This window comes from Camponotus vicinus, unplaced genomic scaffold (genome assembly GCF_025532165.1).
Source record: "Camponotus vicinus isolate PSW18456_S1 unplaced genomic scaffold, iyCamVici1.0 SCAF_9, whole genome shotgun sequence".
Classification (NCBI taxonomy): domain Eukaryota; kingdom Metazoa; phylum Arthropoda; class Insecta; order Hymenoptera; family Formicidae; genus Camponotus; species Camponotus vicinus.
Window position 1 is genome coordinate 16629893 of NW_028141981.1, and position 16975 is coordinate 16646867.

General features: G+C 41.6%; 1 protein-coding gene across 4 annotated transcripts in view; it reads right to left on the reverse strand.

The window, feature by feature from the left end:
• Window positions 1–16975, reverse strand: part of LOC145977082 (homeobox protein prospero) — a 46360-nt gene that overhangs the window by 19448 nt on the left and 9937 nt on the right. For 2 of the 4 annotated variants that reach the window (XM_083108751.1, XM_083108750.1), the window contains exon 4: window positions 509–653. In XM_083108751.1, coding sequence (XP_082964877.1) covers window positions 509–653 — 145 coding nt within the window. Of the gene's footprint in view, window positions 1–493; window positions 654–16975 lie in introns of all 4 variants that reach the window. The other 2 variants (XM_083108749.1, XM_083108748.1) reach the window with 1 other exon arrangement.

The following is a 16975-nucleotide window of genomic DNA, read 5'->3' on the forward strand; positions in this document are numbered from 1 at the left end:
GGGATCCAATGCAATATAATGATACATAATTCACATTTTAAGAACTAGAAGAATTTATATAATATATATATTTATCTTCCTTCCAACACTCTGCAAGATTAATTTTCTTAAATTTTCGAAAAGATGATTTATTTATAAATATTTGACATTTATATGTGCAGTGAATCCTTCAATTGATGTCGTAACTAGAATCTTTCAATCGCAAGTAATAAATGTCTCACGCGGATCTTTCTTTTATTATACAAAACGTGCAAACACAATTACAATGATAGTGAACCACAAAGACGCACGTGAAATATTTGATAAAACGTACGATAAATATATTAACACAGAAAGCGTAATTTTGTAGAATCAATCAACTGACAATTCATATGAAATGCGAAATCTCTGTAGCAAAGAAATACATGCTCGTCTTTTTTTCGTGTCAATTCGCGAAACAATATTGGAAGAAAAATAAAATAAAATGCAGCGTGTGCGTGTTCGTGTTGCGCACCTGAGGACCCCATACCTCAATGTGGTTATTACGGTTGTAGTGAAGGTTAAGAACCCGGTAGATTTCAGAGTCGCCACCGACTCGTAGATCCTCGACGTTCTTGACGCCTTCCGAAACCGCTTGTCTCGCGTATTTCTCCATTTGGATGTAGTAGAACTCCCTGAAATGATAGAAAAACAGGACATCGATTAGACAATGCGATAATTTTGTCAAAATTTGTGAAAATTCAAGGTATATTTAGTAATTTTATTTCAACTTCAAGCGATTAATGTGAGCTTTCAAAGATAAATATGAGGGCTTGATGCGTATATCGAGGTGTCAATTAATAATAAATCTTTCTACGTCATCGCGGCTGATTCTTGTCTCGCCTGGTTTTCCCGCGACAGACAGCGACAACGCTAATGCGTCATCGATAATTAATTAAAGATCGATGCTAACAGTAGTCTGACGTAAGCGGAAGGAGATGAAAAAAGAAGAAGGGGACGACGCACATGGAGAGCTCTATGCGAGCTCTCCTCGACGTTAAGCGGACAGACGCAAAGAGACGATGAAAAAGCTATCGCGTCGAAAGACTCGATGCTCTTCGTACGATCGACACGAAATTACGTATTCTTATTCATAAAACGATCTGCAAAATCGGCCGTTTCTTTTACGCTCGTTAATTAATGCGAAGGAATAAATACGATCCGTTAATTGGTGGACAATTGATATAGGAGCCTTCGAACGAGGAAACAGAAAAGTTCTCTTTTGCAGATGATGTGAAAAGAGAAGAAAAATATGAAGAAAATTATTAATAAAAAGTTTAAACACATTTTTTTATTTGCTTTTTGTTTTCATGAAGCGTGTTGTTTAATTCTGACATTTTATTATTTCTATATCTTTTAATATATCTTATTACAAATGTGGAAATAAAGTTTATCAGATGTGATCTATATGTCATTTATACAACATCTTTTTATTCTTTTATCGACTCCCTGAGCGACTTCTAGCTTATTAAAGCCCATCTTTAGATGCATATTAGTATTAGTCGTGTATCTTTGTAGAATCGATATAACACAGTGGTTGATCTTGCATTTTGAATTCCTCGGAGATGTAAAGAAGTACAATTCAACGAGAGCGCGGTACGACTCATCATCTGAATTCTCGACAATATAAAGCAACTGTCTACAACTCTGGCTTAGTGTCGTTGAGAGCAATTTTTAAGATTGCTTCCGCTTGGCGAATTGGAACCTCATTTGCGAGAGAAAAACGGAAAATGGACAATGGAATGTTTAGCGACCTAAATTAGTAGGACATTTTCCAACTGTCTTAAATCACTCGATAATTTTCCACATTTACGACCGTAAAATTTCCTCGCTTATGTACCTATATATTTTTACAATTTATCATCAAGGCAAATATTATTTCATTTATTATATTATATTTGTATAATAGATCGGGAGAAAGATCGGAGAAATTCCACTTGTTTCTCCTGTCGAAGAAAACAACGCGATCTTCCGCAACGTTCACCCTATTGAAAGCTACTAAAAGAAAGAACGACGGAAGCAGACAAGCGGGAATGGTAGGTTCTTCTTGTTCGATCATTTCGAATTGGCTTTACTGCCAATTAAGATAATTTCGCGTGCTCTTATCAGCAGTCAGTCGGAGAAAGTTACGTACGCGGGAAGAATCGAAAGAGGAGTTCCTCCATCATCCCTTCGAATGCCGTCCCTCTTCATCTCCTCGAAACGTCACCATCCATCGGCGAGCCGTATGCATGTGTTACCTGCGCCTATAATCCTTACTCAACCATCCATCGACCGCATTCAAGCTCGTCGGATCGCCGAGTATAGACGGTAGGTATATTACTGAGGTAGTGGTAGAGGTAGTATATGTCGCGCTTACGTACCTATATTAACGTATCTCGTACGTCCTGGCGCACACACACGGATACACGTATGCATATCTACGCACACATATGTGCGCGATATCTACGAAGTGCCTAATTAAAACAGACACCCGGAGACAGAGAGAAAGCGGCACGAGAGACGAGACTGGCCGTATAATAGGGCGCGAGGGCGCGAGGGAGATGCCGCTAGTTCCGTAGTCTGTTTGACAAAAAGCCCGAGTGCTAGAATTGCCACTCTTCGACCACCAAGTGCAAAGGATAAGAGCAACGATGAGCGAGAGAAATCATTGGTGAGAGAGAAAAAGAAAAAGAGAGGAAGAGAGAAGCATAGGTGATGCGAGGAATGAAAGACGAGCGGGCAAGCAAGCGAGTAAGCGAGAACGAGTGCCAGAGGGTCGCGAGATCTCATTCATTATAGTATTGTATAATTAGGATAATAATAAGCTCTTCAAGGCTTCTCAGAGTTTTCTTGCGCTCCGTTGCAGCGGACCGATATCGAGAGAAAAAGTGAGAGAAGAAAAGGAAGAAGGCTTAATAAAAGTGGGAGAGAGGAAGAAGATATGAGTAAAGGTACTAATTATTAGTATCTAATTACGACACACTTCATCAACGAAAAGGAATAAGGCACGTATAGAAGGCCTCTGACGTTTGAGATTTTTCGAAGCGGAATCTTTCGCCTCCTGTTTCATCTGTTATCATCTCACTTTCTCGTTTTAATTTTTTATTCATCGAGCTAATTTAAAAAGCGCGATTTCTAGCCACAATATTTCATTTTTTACTATAAATATTTATATTCTGGAGTCACTTTGTTTCTGAGATATTATGACATTCGATTGGATGCGTTACGTCTCGCTCTTATGCTTTATAATAAATGCACTTTATCTTATAGTATGCGTAAACGCGTGAAATAGAGAGAAAAGAGACAGATAAAACGAACTAGAAGTGTCGCATATTGAAGCAGTTAATGGTAAGCGTGTTTGCCGACGCGATGTCTCCTTCAACCGCGATCTTCATCGTTGTCAGTCGCTTTTTCAACGCGCCGCTTTTGTGATGTGTGCCGTATATGCGAGAGCACCAATTAAAAGGGGAATTCCCGGCCACTCTAAGGTTTTTTTTTTTATATCCGCGTCAGTCTGTAGTTATTCGGTCCATTCGCGATAAACAGTGCGTATGTGTCGGCGTATTGACGAAAGAAATTGAATTGGAAATGATTGACATAATTTTCACGTTATTCTAAAATAGATGAGATGGAATATTTGCTTTTCTCTTTTGCTTCAAGAATTATTTAAAATTAAATTCTAGGGCATCGCTAGAATTAAGATTCAAATTTAATACCATCACACTAAATATATTATGTAAACCATCCAATAAAAAGACAGAAAGAATAAAAACAAAAGAAGTATTTCCTTTACTAAGCAGAAATAAAATTTGCATTGTGACTTTAAGAAACTGGGCGGGCAAAGATATGGTGAGAAGTCATATACCTTCCATAAGTTTGCAATACAAATCGCAGCGCGCGTCTTCTCGCCTTACGATATCCCCCTTTCCGATCTTTCTATTCAAGAAACGTACTTCTTAAGCCACCGAACCAGCCAGCCCCTTTTAACGGTTATGCCAAGTCGGTCGACCTCCGACAATAGCAAACACCGCAGCCCTCGAAGACGCGACTTGACCCTGAACGTTTCAATCCCTAACCATCACGGTTTTCTTGGCGAAACTTTCCCACGGCATCCCTTTTATAGACGTTGTAAGAAACTTGCGAATTCATTTGCTTTTCGCAAAAAAAAAAAAAACAAGTAAAAATACTAATTTTGATATTCCATGTGGATTTTTATCTAAAATTTTCTCATAAGCTTATCAACTTAATTAACACAGTCCATAATTTTTGTATCATCTCCGTAAAATTTTCTCGTTTAAAATTATATTAAAAATATATACTTTTTATATAATTAACATTGTGTCGATAGATAGCGAACAACGAAAGAATCGCGTATGCTATACGCAAAGTAGCTAAATAATTGTGTAAAATTTTATATTATTTGTTATATTAATTGTTTCTAAATTTATTAATATAAATGTTTATATTTATTAAATAAAATTTGTTTAAGTTTATATATAATATAATGATTTTTTCTCATCTCTTCGCAAATATATACATCAGTAATCTTGACAAGACCAATTAATCAATAATCTTGATATAATTAATAATCAAGACCATCAATCAATAATCTTGACAATCTTATTCTCTATTGTTTTGAGAGCAAATAAAAAATCTTGTCTTGATCTTGTCTCGAATCAAGACTAATCTTGGTATCTCGTGCAACCCTAATCGCAACCGCAGACTTGGTTCGAGAGAGCGCGGAAAAGAATTGGAGAGAAACGCCGTCGTCTACCGTCGTCACGCTCTATTTTACGCCGCGACGCGAGACGGGAGGTCACGAGGCGTGAAAGTGCGTGTAACGAGAGAGCATTAAGCGTCCGCGCGTTAGAATTCGCGCGCGAGCGCGTCCGTGCGCGGGTGGCCGCGCGTGGTAGATGTGCGTGTCGCGTCTTCTCGCACGTCGTGCGTCGATGAGCGCGACGCGGATGGATGAGCGACTACGCGCGTTTGCCCGCTGGGGCGTAAGCGTCTATTCAGAGGGCGCGTTCAAAAAGGTGTCGCGCAGGGTCTTGATGTTGCGCCGCGCGTGCATGCACCCTTCTTAATTGGTAATTAACACTTTAATGCTGTCTGCACTCAAACTTGCGCTCGTGGCAACCTCGATTTTAAACCTTCACGTCAAGGAAAATGATATGTAACCAAGACACAGATTAACAGAAACGACCAACGCTCCTCGACGCGACAGTTTTAAAGATTGTTGGAATTATAAAATGTTGCAATCCGAGGAAATGTAACGTTGCTTGAAAAATGATTGTCATAACGTTCGATATTAGAGATGATTAATTAATGTACGACTATATAATAAATTGCAAGGACGAAAATTCAAATCGCCAATCAATATTACGATCACAAGTTTACATAATACATTGTGTCTAGAATTTTACATCAATTTTAATATACATATTTGATATCTCCATCCGTTTATCACATAACAAACTACTTTTTATATTTTCAGAATATGTAGCTTTCCATGATTTCGCAATTGCGTGCGACAAAAGTGGCGCCACTACTTTGGACAGATCTTCCCCATTCTCTCCTCGGCGGACACGCGCGTCCACATCCCGCACCACGTGCGACGTCGCCCCGTCAGCTAAGCCGCCTTTTTTTCACGAGCAAGTTTCCTAAGCCTGCGAGACAATCGGCCGGCGATCGCACGGCAGATGTGCCCCCGACAATGAGCTTCTGGGCCCTCGCCCTTCATAAAAGAGGAACCCGAAGAACGATGACGCGGAGAAGGGACGGGAAAGAGGGGGAGGGGGGGGGGAGAAAGAAGAGGGGTCAGGCGGGAATGAGCACAGGGGTTCTAGGCACGATTGCATAGCACGACGGTATCGAAGGTTCCGCGTGCCGCACGCGCCGATCTTACAATGCACACTTCTCGTGTGCCCCTTGCTTTTCGACTTCCCCTTCTCGTCCCTTCTCCCCTTGCATCTGGCTTGCCTTAGACCCGTTCCCTCTTTCATCCCTCGGCAACTTCTGTCTTTTTTCTTCCCAGCTGGTTCGCACACTTTCCCCCTCACCCCCAGGAGGGATGCAAAGCATCGGCAGACAGATAGATGGATAATTTTGTCAGCTACGCACGCACTTCTCGACGTAAATCCGTCGCGAATGGGACTAAATTTACTATGCAAAGACCGCGCGAATAATAATAAGGATCACAGTTCACCGTAGGGTGCAATTTCACGTTTCACGTGGATGAATTATATTTCACGAGGAATAATAAAAGAACAGTAAAGAATTGAAAATCGATAAAAAAGAAACGACTTTTTCGGCGACGTTATGTTAAATCGATCTTAATCAAAAAATTGAAAAGTTTAAAATAATTGTCGGCAATCTTGTATCTCGTGCATCCAACCGGTATAAAAGTTGCCGTTAAGCTCCTCTTAACGAAGAAGATACGCACGGCGGAAAAATGGAATGACGAGGGGAACGTAACTACATTTCTTGCACTTATGGCAACGAGCGAACCCCTTGACGCAAAGTTTAGACCGACCACCCCCTTCGAAGTGGAAGAGAAACAAAGAAGAAGAGAAAGAGTAGGAGCTACGGGGCTTTGCAGGGGTGTACCGTCCGACCGAGGCTGAGGTAGGGGTGGTTTTTCAAAGCTATACGAGGAGTAAGAGAGAGGCGAGCTCCTAGGGTCGGCGCACAGGCCGAAGCGGACGAGGACGGGGAAGGGGGTGGAAGCTTGGACGCGAGGGGCCGAGGGGGGCAGCTGCTTTGAGCGGTTTCACTCTTCAATGGTCCCGGACTATCCCTCCTTCTGCTACCGTGCCGTGCACCCCTGTCCCCTTCTTCGCCTCGTCCGTTCATCGCCCGCGATTCGCGTCCTCGTCGCGCTTCGGCATCGGCCAAGCATTTTTTTATTCGATCGATTCTCCCTGCCGGCCCCGTGCCGGCATTGCACCACCCATTTGCTGCACTATGCATGTGCATCCTCGCGTGCATAAGGTGCGAAGGCTGGACTCGACTGGACCGAACTATTTGGGTACACGACAGCCCAAAGAGGTCGAGCTCTAACGTGCCGTGGTCTAACGTGTTCCAATGTAATGGGAAGCGGCGTTGGATACTTCGTGACCAATCTCGTGTGTTAAATTTCATCTCGATTGCTCGCTCGGATGCTCCAGAGAGATTCTAGATTCTCGTGTAATTCCGCCAAATCCGATAAATATAAAGTGATTTGAGAGAAAAATCGTATATAAAGAATTATATCTAATTTAATATGTATCTCTCTTACGTTTAATACTATTTATTATACTATTTATTTTTTTACGCGCGACATTCTGAAAAATAAACTCGGCGTGTACAAGAGGCGCGTAAGTCGGAGATCATGAGTCAACGATAACTTCTCCAGTTCTAGCCTTAAATTTTGCACATCTGTCCCGAAGCTCCGATTCCTACTGGGATGACAATGAGGCAGTTAAGTCCTCACCGCATCGGCTGAGTACACACGGACAGCGAGACACGAGAGCAAGGGGACGAGGAAGGACCGCGAGAGAAAGGGAGACAGAACGGGGCAGCCCCCGTCGCATACAGAGACGAGTACACCCACGGAACTGAGGCAATACACGGCAGACACATACGGGACGTCGAGCGTAGGAGAAGGGTTGCCTAGGTTAGGGACTCGGAAAACATCCTTTGTCGAATACCCTACCGGGACCGCTCAACCGCCCAGCAACTCGTTCAACCCGCTGAGAAAAAATCAATAATTCTTTGTTGCCAAGTTTACCTCCTGCCATACCACGCTAAACTACATTACGGGTGCAGCGCGTCATACCGGGAAGAGCAAACGAGAAGACGGAAGGAAGCCGATTCGGAGAAATAAAATCGTCTCGGTCTCGCGATACCTTCATTCCGATGAGGCAGGTGGAAAATCCATAATGTCAAAAAAGAGACTATACTATTTATTATAACGCTTCACGATGTCTCTACATCTATGCGCTTTATAAGTCTGATAGAATCTGACTCTCGTGAATCTTCTAATAAATATTCATTGACAATCATCACTGAATATTGACGACTGATCGCATCTTGGATTCAATAGAGTGACATAACATCGTGAAACCATTCATCCCTTTTTCAGAAAATCACGAGTCGATTGTACTTATACCAGCTATTTATACTAGCGTGCGTGGACTTTATGAACTCGGGGAGAACAAAGGGAAAAAAAGAACGTCGGCGATGCGGTGAAACAAATTAGCCTAGCGCTTGCATATCACCTACAGGGAAAGGGATCGATAGTTCTTATTTGTTACCGCCGTATCGGAAACAGTTACAGAGAGAGAGAAGAAGTAGACAAGAAGGTATCGCACATTTTCACCGCGTGAAATGAGGCCGATATTTCAGTATTCCCCTAAAAACCCTATAGTTCACCCTAAAAATTCCATAAAATGTTTACGGTGAAGGAAGAGGAAAATCGTGAGATTATCACATGGTTTCAACCACGAAGAGAACCGTTACAAGCGCTATGAAAGATGGCGCGATAGCAGAGGGGGTGAAGGGCGCGAGGTAAAGCAAGAGAATAAGAAGTTCGACGATGAAATCGAGACGGCAAGGGAGAAAGAGAGAAAGAGAGGGAAAGATCACGGTGCTTTTAGGGGTGAGACTCATGGCAGTAGGGCAGTAGGTTAGCTAGGGGCGATAGGCACCCTCCCAGCATCTCTAGTGAGTATAGTTCGTTGGGTAACAGTAAATAGGATTTGTTAGACAACTGTCGACCACCACATTGGGGATGGAAAGGCTACTGTAAATATTCCGTAGGATTACGTTTATGGCTCTTAAACGATCCTGGTCTGTCGAGTCCAGGTAAATGTAAGCGAAATCCCTTTGGAAACCCTATAAAAAGAATGTGTGCCGATTTCAAGAAAGTGTGTGTGAAATCGCGTTATCGATTACACACGATCATGTGTTATATCGATATCGCCATAAATATTTATCGTCTCCGTGTCTTTTAATTATCCAGCCTATGTGTGTGTGTCGCGTGCGCAAGTTTCACACCTAGGTATTTTCATCCGTTCGGAAAGATTCCGGTAAAACATCGTACACCATACATGCACCACAGATCGATAATCGAAAGTATGGCTTGCGTTTTTTTCCTCACGGCTTATTTCAATCGAGGTCGCTCTTTCTTTAGCAACGTTGTATATTTGCCACCCGGATGTCGCGCCATAAGATAGTCGTGCTTGCTTACTTCGCTCGCCCGCATGCTTATGATGCACTCAGAAGGTGACTTGGTATATGGGCGATTTGCATACGATGCCAATAAGAGTACCGTTCGTCGAGCGACGAGCTCGCACGAATTCTTCGGGAACGCGTGTCTGACCCGTATCGAGCTCACTGGCGACAAATTTATATCGTTTACGATTCAAGACGCGTCATACTCCGTTCGACATGACATCATAAGAAAGCGGAAGCTGCGTTCGATATAGATAAACGATGATGAGCGTGAATTAGATCGATTAAATGAATGACGATTGTCATTTAGCGAAAAGACAGATCCTTTTTCTCTTTCGCGCGCATCCCATGTTATCGCGTGCGTACCCTCTCGATTTAGAAAGTACTCGATCGCCGCCGACTGCTAGATAGAAACGAGAGAGTGGTGCCGGGAACCGACAATATCAAGGGAAGAGTAATATCCAGGGCCGAATACTGTTTGATCTGGCTCGGCGCCACGGTGTAAAGGACAGATGCAATTTGCCTGATATCGTTTTACTGACAAAAATATCGAATGACGTGGCGCCGGGAACCGTGTGACACCGACCCTTTCTCCCGTCTTGGAGATCACGACGGATATTATCGGTCGATTTAACGAAATTTTCAAATTCCTTTTTTTTTGCACAAGACTTTTCCATTAATCCCGCAATTCTCTTTTTGCGAATCGATCCTAATGCGTATTCGACGATCTTTATATCCTTCCGTCATTCCCTTCACGTCATTGGTTTTCAACGCGCTCTCTTCGATATCTATTTTCAAATGTAAATATATTACTTCATTACATCGATTTAATTCTATTTTTATTTTGTGCGTTAAATAATTCATTGAGATCGAATATTCGATTGCATCATAAGGTACTTACTATACCGTTCGCTCGCGTATTTATATAACGAACGAAGATCATATTAAAAAAAAAAAGAGAAAAAAACACAAATACCAATTTTTATGGCGTAATCGTTTTATAGAATTATCGTCAACATATCGTTCAACATGTAAATCGCTTTTTACATAAAATTGACACCCTCCAGCTTTCGTTTCATTCGTCCGCACACATGACGCGCTCTCCTTTCGCGCATTTCCGATCGAACCGGCCGGCAATTAATTTTTCGAACGTTCGCAGGCGGACGATAAAAAAATAGCGAAGGGGGAAATACATTTGGCGCAGCGTCTGTAGCGAGGCGATGAGATTCAAAAAAAAGATGGAGACGGCGAACCATGGCGGAAACGGGAGAGGCGTGTGGAAAAGGAACGAGGACCGAAAATGGAAGGACGAAGAGTCGGAGGCAGAGGAAGGACGAAAGCGCGTGAAAGAGGAGAAAGCTGGGAGGGGGTGGCGAACGGCATCGATGGAAGGGAACGAGACTCGTGGAGGAGGCAGGCGGGGATAGGGAGGCCTTCGGCGAGGGGGTAGGGGTTTCAAACGAAATCAATTCAGAGTCGCTGTCCAGTCGAACGTTACCCCCGCGGCTGCCGGGGTAAATGTTGGCCGAAACAGTAATTTTACGCCCGGTCCCCGGCGATCGCAAACCCACCGCGCTGCGCTACGAAACGTCACGATGGATATCGGACCACCGTCCGACGAAATTCATGCGTATTTCATAACCGTGTACGAGCGCGAGTTTCCCGTATCTCAATTAGATATTTTATAAAGGTGTCTTTTCATCAGCCGATGATAATTTTGGAAGAAGAGAGAGAGAGAGAGAGAGAGCGGTTGTTTACGTTTCTATCCTCGGACGTTTCTCCGAAATTAGACTGTAGCGACAATTAAACGGATAATTGCATGCATCCCACTTTGCAGTTGAAATGACACTAGTATTATATTCGTTGCAGGTTCCGTCTAGAAATGAAAATCGAAAGAATTCATTTAACGAGACGTAATTAATTCGATTTTTATTCGCGCGAACTATAATAAAAGCGCGTGCTTTAGAGCTGTCGAATATAATTGACAGATATGCGTTTATTACAAAAACAGCCTAAGAATTTCTCTCATAATTGATTACATTTTAAGTACCTTTTTGGAGACATCGAATGAGCGTTGCATCGGGCTTCAAATATGGAAGAATAGACGTGTAGAGATGAAGCAAAAGGAGAGGGAGAGATAAAGGAAGAGAGAGGAAAAGAGGATTGCGGAGAGGAGGGGAAGAGCACTAATGCGAGGGCATAACGAAGTCGGCGGTAATCCATGCACGGACAATTTCATTTCTGCCGTCGTATAACCCTCTTTCTTCCGTTCCCTCGCGTCCTGCGTTTCTCTCTCCTTTCCTCTCCTTCTCTCTCTCTTTCTCTCGCTCTCTTTCTCTCTCTCTCTTCTCTCTCGTACGTTCGTTCTACGGCTCGAGCCTGCGCGGTAACTTTTTTGATAAACTGTTTTCCGCGTTTTTCGCCGGTGGATGTAAATTAAATCCTTCATGGAGGCTGGCACAGACTCGCCTCTCTTGACTGGCCCCCAGGATCCCGACCATACATCCCCCGCACCCCGTCCCGTCGCTCCAGCCGCCCGTTTAGTACTTCCGATATCACGCCGCAACCCCTTTGCCCACGAGCCGTCACAGGAGGATACAAAGCCGATTAGAGCGAAACGCTGGGAACATTATCATATCGCATTTTTCGCGAAGATTCGCCCGATGAGCGCGCACGCCGCTGTCGTGTGTCTAGGATTTCACGTTCGGGCGTGTGTAGGTGTACGTGCACACACACGTTCGCACGGAGATCTTTCGAACACGGGGATGAAAAACGGCGGCAGCCGTCTGGATGACTGGCATGGGGTCGTTGCTGACTACCGAGGGGCGAGCGGGAGGGGCAAACGGGTGGCATTGGCGATGGACGTGACGTAATGGATTACCGGTTGCAGTTTCCCGGGTAACTCATTTTTTAATCTTTACCTACGATGATTTTTTTCGGTCGGCCATCGCGATTGTTCAAACTGCAGGAAATTCGAGAGAGAGAGAATCTCGATGAAATTTGGAAATTACTTTCGCGTTATATATTCTGCATCGTCGGAATCTTTTATCGCGCGTGTAATTAAGATGTTTTATTAAGTAAAGTTGTGTGATACGAGTATCGATCGGTATCTTTTTGCTTAAATATCGTTGTAATTTTTTAAATCTCTTTTATCTAAATAATACATTCTCCAATCAGCGTGCGCCGAAAAAATCAGAAAGAAAATAAACAACATGCCAAATTTCTTCTAATATATTACTGAAAATTATAATTCTAATATTTCTCAAAGATGCTGAATTATATATTATTCGAAAGGTGCTTCGATGTAATTTAATAAAAAGGAATCCATTTTACAAAAATAATTTACAAGAAACTTACATCTCTTGATATCTCTTGCAAAGATGTATAATATGCAAAAAAATTATAGAACACACATATAAATATTTTAGTGTAATATAATTTAATCAAAACACAAAAACTATACTTATTTATGGATTACTTTTTATATGTAAAAATATAATGAATGTTATATTAATACTAACGTAGCATATTAATAAATAAAAATAATAAAACCCCTAAGCAATATATTTAACATAATTTTCAAGATAGTTTCTTATGAATAATACTTTTTTCTATTGCTAATTTCTAAAATTTTGTCGAGAGTAATTTCTATGTCTCGTCAAGAAAACGAACTATTATATTAATTTAGAAAATGTGATTCTCTCGTGGTTTGGGGAACATTTTTCTCGTACACGGGTTCAACGAACTCTTTTAATTGTCCGGCAACAACCGGAAAAAAGATTCGCTTTAGCGAAATCTTTGGCGGGGAATGTACCGTACTTATGCTGCAAGTAGCAGCTCATAGCGGCGGATTAGCCTTGCAGTAGCGATGCTTACATCCCCTATAAAGCCTCCGCTGCCATCACCCTCCCCCTCGCCCACTCGCTGTTCCTGCTCCTTTTTCCCTCCCCGCATGTCACCTCAACCATTCTACCGCCCCCTCTGCGAAATCCCCCCGCTCGGCAGCCAACCCCCGCCTTCTTCGTTGTTCCTCCCGCGATAGCCCTGCGGCCACAGCATTGTCTGCCGCTCAGCCAATACTCCGTCGTGTTTCTCGTACTTGTTCATTATCAAAAAATTCGAGAAGAACCGACGCTGCTATCGGCTGCCTGCTGCAACGCCAGCAGGAACCCCTTATGTTACGTTACTGACGTTTCACGAGGGTGGCCCCGTAAGCCCGTTCTTCCGCGTTCATCCGTGCTGATCCGAACTTTTATTCTTCCTGTTTGCTCGCATGTTAAATCACATGTGAACATTTGATACAAGAAATTTCAGTCAATTATTCCTGCAACTAATTTACGTTTATCAAAACAGAGAACTAATCATAAAGTATTTAATTGGATAATCTTTAATATTAGCGTCCATGTATTAACTATATTTCAGTTCAATATTCGGAAACGTTAACAATCCGTTCGCGAGTAAAACAATTCCCGCAAGATTAAATCGCGAGAATGGTCAACGACGGAGATTGGGTCGGTTGGCCACAGTTTGCGGTGTTTGAAAAGTCATCGATGAATCTACCGGTGGTTCAACGTAAGAAATGGTTCAACGTTACTCGAAATTTGACAGTATATATGCCTTGCTAGCAAATTAGCTCGGTGATTCGTCTAGAAGAGAAGAAGAGAGAAAGAAAGAGAAGGAGAGAGAGAGGGAGAGAAAAGAGTGAGAAGAAAAAAAAGCAACTGAAGAACTTCAACCAAGATAGAGATTTTGCTGGCGAATAGATGTGAACGGAGCGTAGAGACGAAAGAGAGTATAAAAGATGGTGGAGGAGGCAGTTAAAGGGCGATGGCAATAGAAGGGTGAAAAAGTAGGAGCGAGATGGGCAGAGAGCGGGTGAGAAGGAGGTAGATGTGGCGAGGTAGTCGTGGCGCACGGCTAAGAGAGAACCAAGCGTACCTAATTAGTGCCAAGAACGTAATTAAGTAATTTTTAATTAAGTGACTGCCGTTTACGCGCACAACCACCACGTATGTGGTGGTTTGCTCGGTGCAGGTCTTTCGTTTACATCTACAATAACGAACCGAGTTATTGTTCTTCGGAAAATCGACTCTCTTATAAGCTTTTTCGGAATCGCGATTTCCTAACGTCGATTAATAAAGTTTCATTAGTGATATTAATAAAAAATGTCACGCAACTATATAAAAAAATACATAAGATAATTGTTATTCACACAAAAAATTTTTTTAAATATTTTATATTAAATTTATATTGTTTAATATTACATATGTATATATTTATATGTATATATTTAAGAAATCTCTTATGCCTTTTTCCACATATATATGTCTATACAGTTCAATGTTATATATGTATAATAAATAAATCAGATTAAACTATAAAATATAAATATTTTTGATTATATTAATAATATATGATTTCATATAGCTTAATGATATATAAGCTCTTTGAAACAATTTTCAGCGTGCAACATTCATTGATACGCTGATGAAAGTTGACATATTGTATAAAACTGTCATGCATATGGACAATCAAAAACGTGTTTCTGATTTATCGAAATAGATTCTTGAATAGCTGCAAATTAAGCTTTAGAAAAACAGAAATAATAATTCGATAATGATTAATTGATTATTTTAAGACACAAGGATAAAACAAACGATAAAAATGTTGGATAAAAAATGCATCAAACGCACAATTTAGTGGAAAATTATGGTAGCAAATTGTAATTCTCCAATATGTTAATTTCCAATAATTTCTAAACATCCTTTTTAATGTATATATTATTAATTACGTGCATTTGAATTAATTTGGATATAAACGCTAATTGCCAAAAAATATGAACATATTATATTAATATGTATATATATATGAAAGGATATATAATATATATGCTTTCAGGATAATACATGTATAATATATCCTTTCGTGGATATTCTTTTGTAAATACCGAGAGATGCAGTTTCCATTTTCTTCCTGTAAAAGACTGCAACGCTCTCAGCAAAACTGGCCAACAGTCAAAGACTAAAGTTTCCTTCTGTTCATTAACGGCGTACGGAACAGTCAAGATATAACCCACTGTCTACCCCTTTTCTTTATTCTCCCACGTTTTCCTTCTCGACTTCTTCATCTCGATGCATTTCTTCTGGTCCTACCACCTCGCGGCGACTTTCATCTCAAAGGATTTTTACTTGCTCATTTTTTTAGAATCTCTTGTTTCTTTCGAGGATCGCTCTCGCGCGATTAGCTTTTTCCTTTCCTTTCTGTACGACTGCACAAGAAGTATATATCTACAAATACTTAGCCGCGCGTACAATCAACATGGAAAAAAAAGCTCGCGCTTTTTGATCTGTTTCACGAGATCACCTTTTAACCGTTGAAAATGATCTCATGTGGAAAAGATGTCGCAGCGAAGACGTTAATATCGAGAAAAATTTTGTAAAAGAGATGAGAAGAAAAAATCGGCTGTAAATGGTACGAGATGACGGTAATTGCGAGGAAGGTCTGAATGTTTTCACGGATTTAACTCGCAGTGAATGGCTCGCAGGAGGATGCTGAGAATTACCCTTGCCTCGCATACGAGTGTACATACACGTACACGCATATATGCACTTAGGAAAATACACATGCTTCCATCTCTATCTCAAGGCACGGATTTTCTACACTCGTTACCGTTCTTTCCTTTGGCTCGTAGCCGGCTTATTTCTCGCGGCAAGAGAGACCCGGTGTTCACATCATCTATGTATACATATACGCGTGTCGTATGAGTCTAGACTTTCTCGCTAAATGGCACGCCCGGCAACCGGCCGCCCACGCACACGCCAATCCTCCGTCAAGCAACTGGGTGAGTTCTTGAATAAACCACCATTCTCCTAGTTGTAATCTTGTGGAGTTAAAGCTTACGCAAGCCACTGTCAAAGTAGAGAATATAAACAGTTTTTCAACCAAAGTAGTCCTATTTTATAAATAATTATACTTTTCCAATTTTTTTAAAAATAAATCTAATGATAAGATACATATAAGATAGCAAAAAGGCAGTTATAAATATCTAGAACATCTAAATCTGTTTTTATGTATTCTTAAAATAGCAAAGCTCATAAATATCTAGAGCACCTAAATCTTTTATTTACGTGTTCCATTACGTATTAAAAATAAACGTTAATAAAACAATTTTATAGATTTTACCATTAATGATCATAGCGCTAAAATAAAATACGTTTATCCTTGACTAGAAGTTTATCATTTTTATCCTGTCGCTTGTAATCGCTACCTGGATCGTAAATGCCAGTATATAAGTATGTACCAGAAATTCTCACTGCGGCGGCCTCTCGATAATAGCATGTCACTAGGTGAAAAGATCATGCTCGATACAAGCAAGGTGCGCTTTGCTCGGAAGCGTGGGAGAGGTGCGTGTCGTGGCAGCGCCGGTAGTTACTAAGAACGCGTGGACAGACCGCACGAAGGAGGAGAGCGAACGCTAACGACCGGTCACGTGTCCGACGGCAGCGAGATAAGGGTTGAAAAAGGAAATTTGTGTTTAGAAAATTACCGCGTCATTACCCCGACTCCTCGCTGTATGGACGAGCAGCGAGACGGTAATGTTCGTCCACGAAACGATCGTCGGTTGATAAGAATGAGGCGAAGAAGGAATTAGAAAGAGAGAACATCGCCGGGGTCGTCCCCTTCCGGAGAGAATTATCGAATATTTCGCGGCGATAAGCAGCCCCTTGAAAGCGTGACTGGGTAAATTTATCGTGGACTT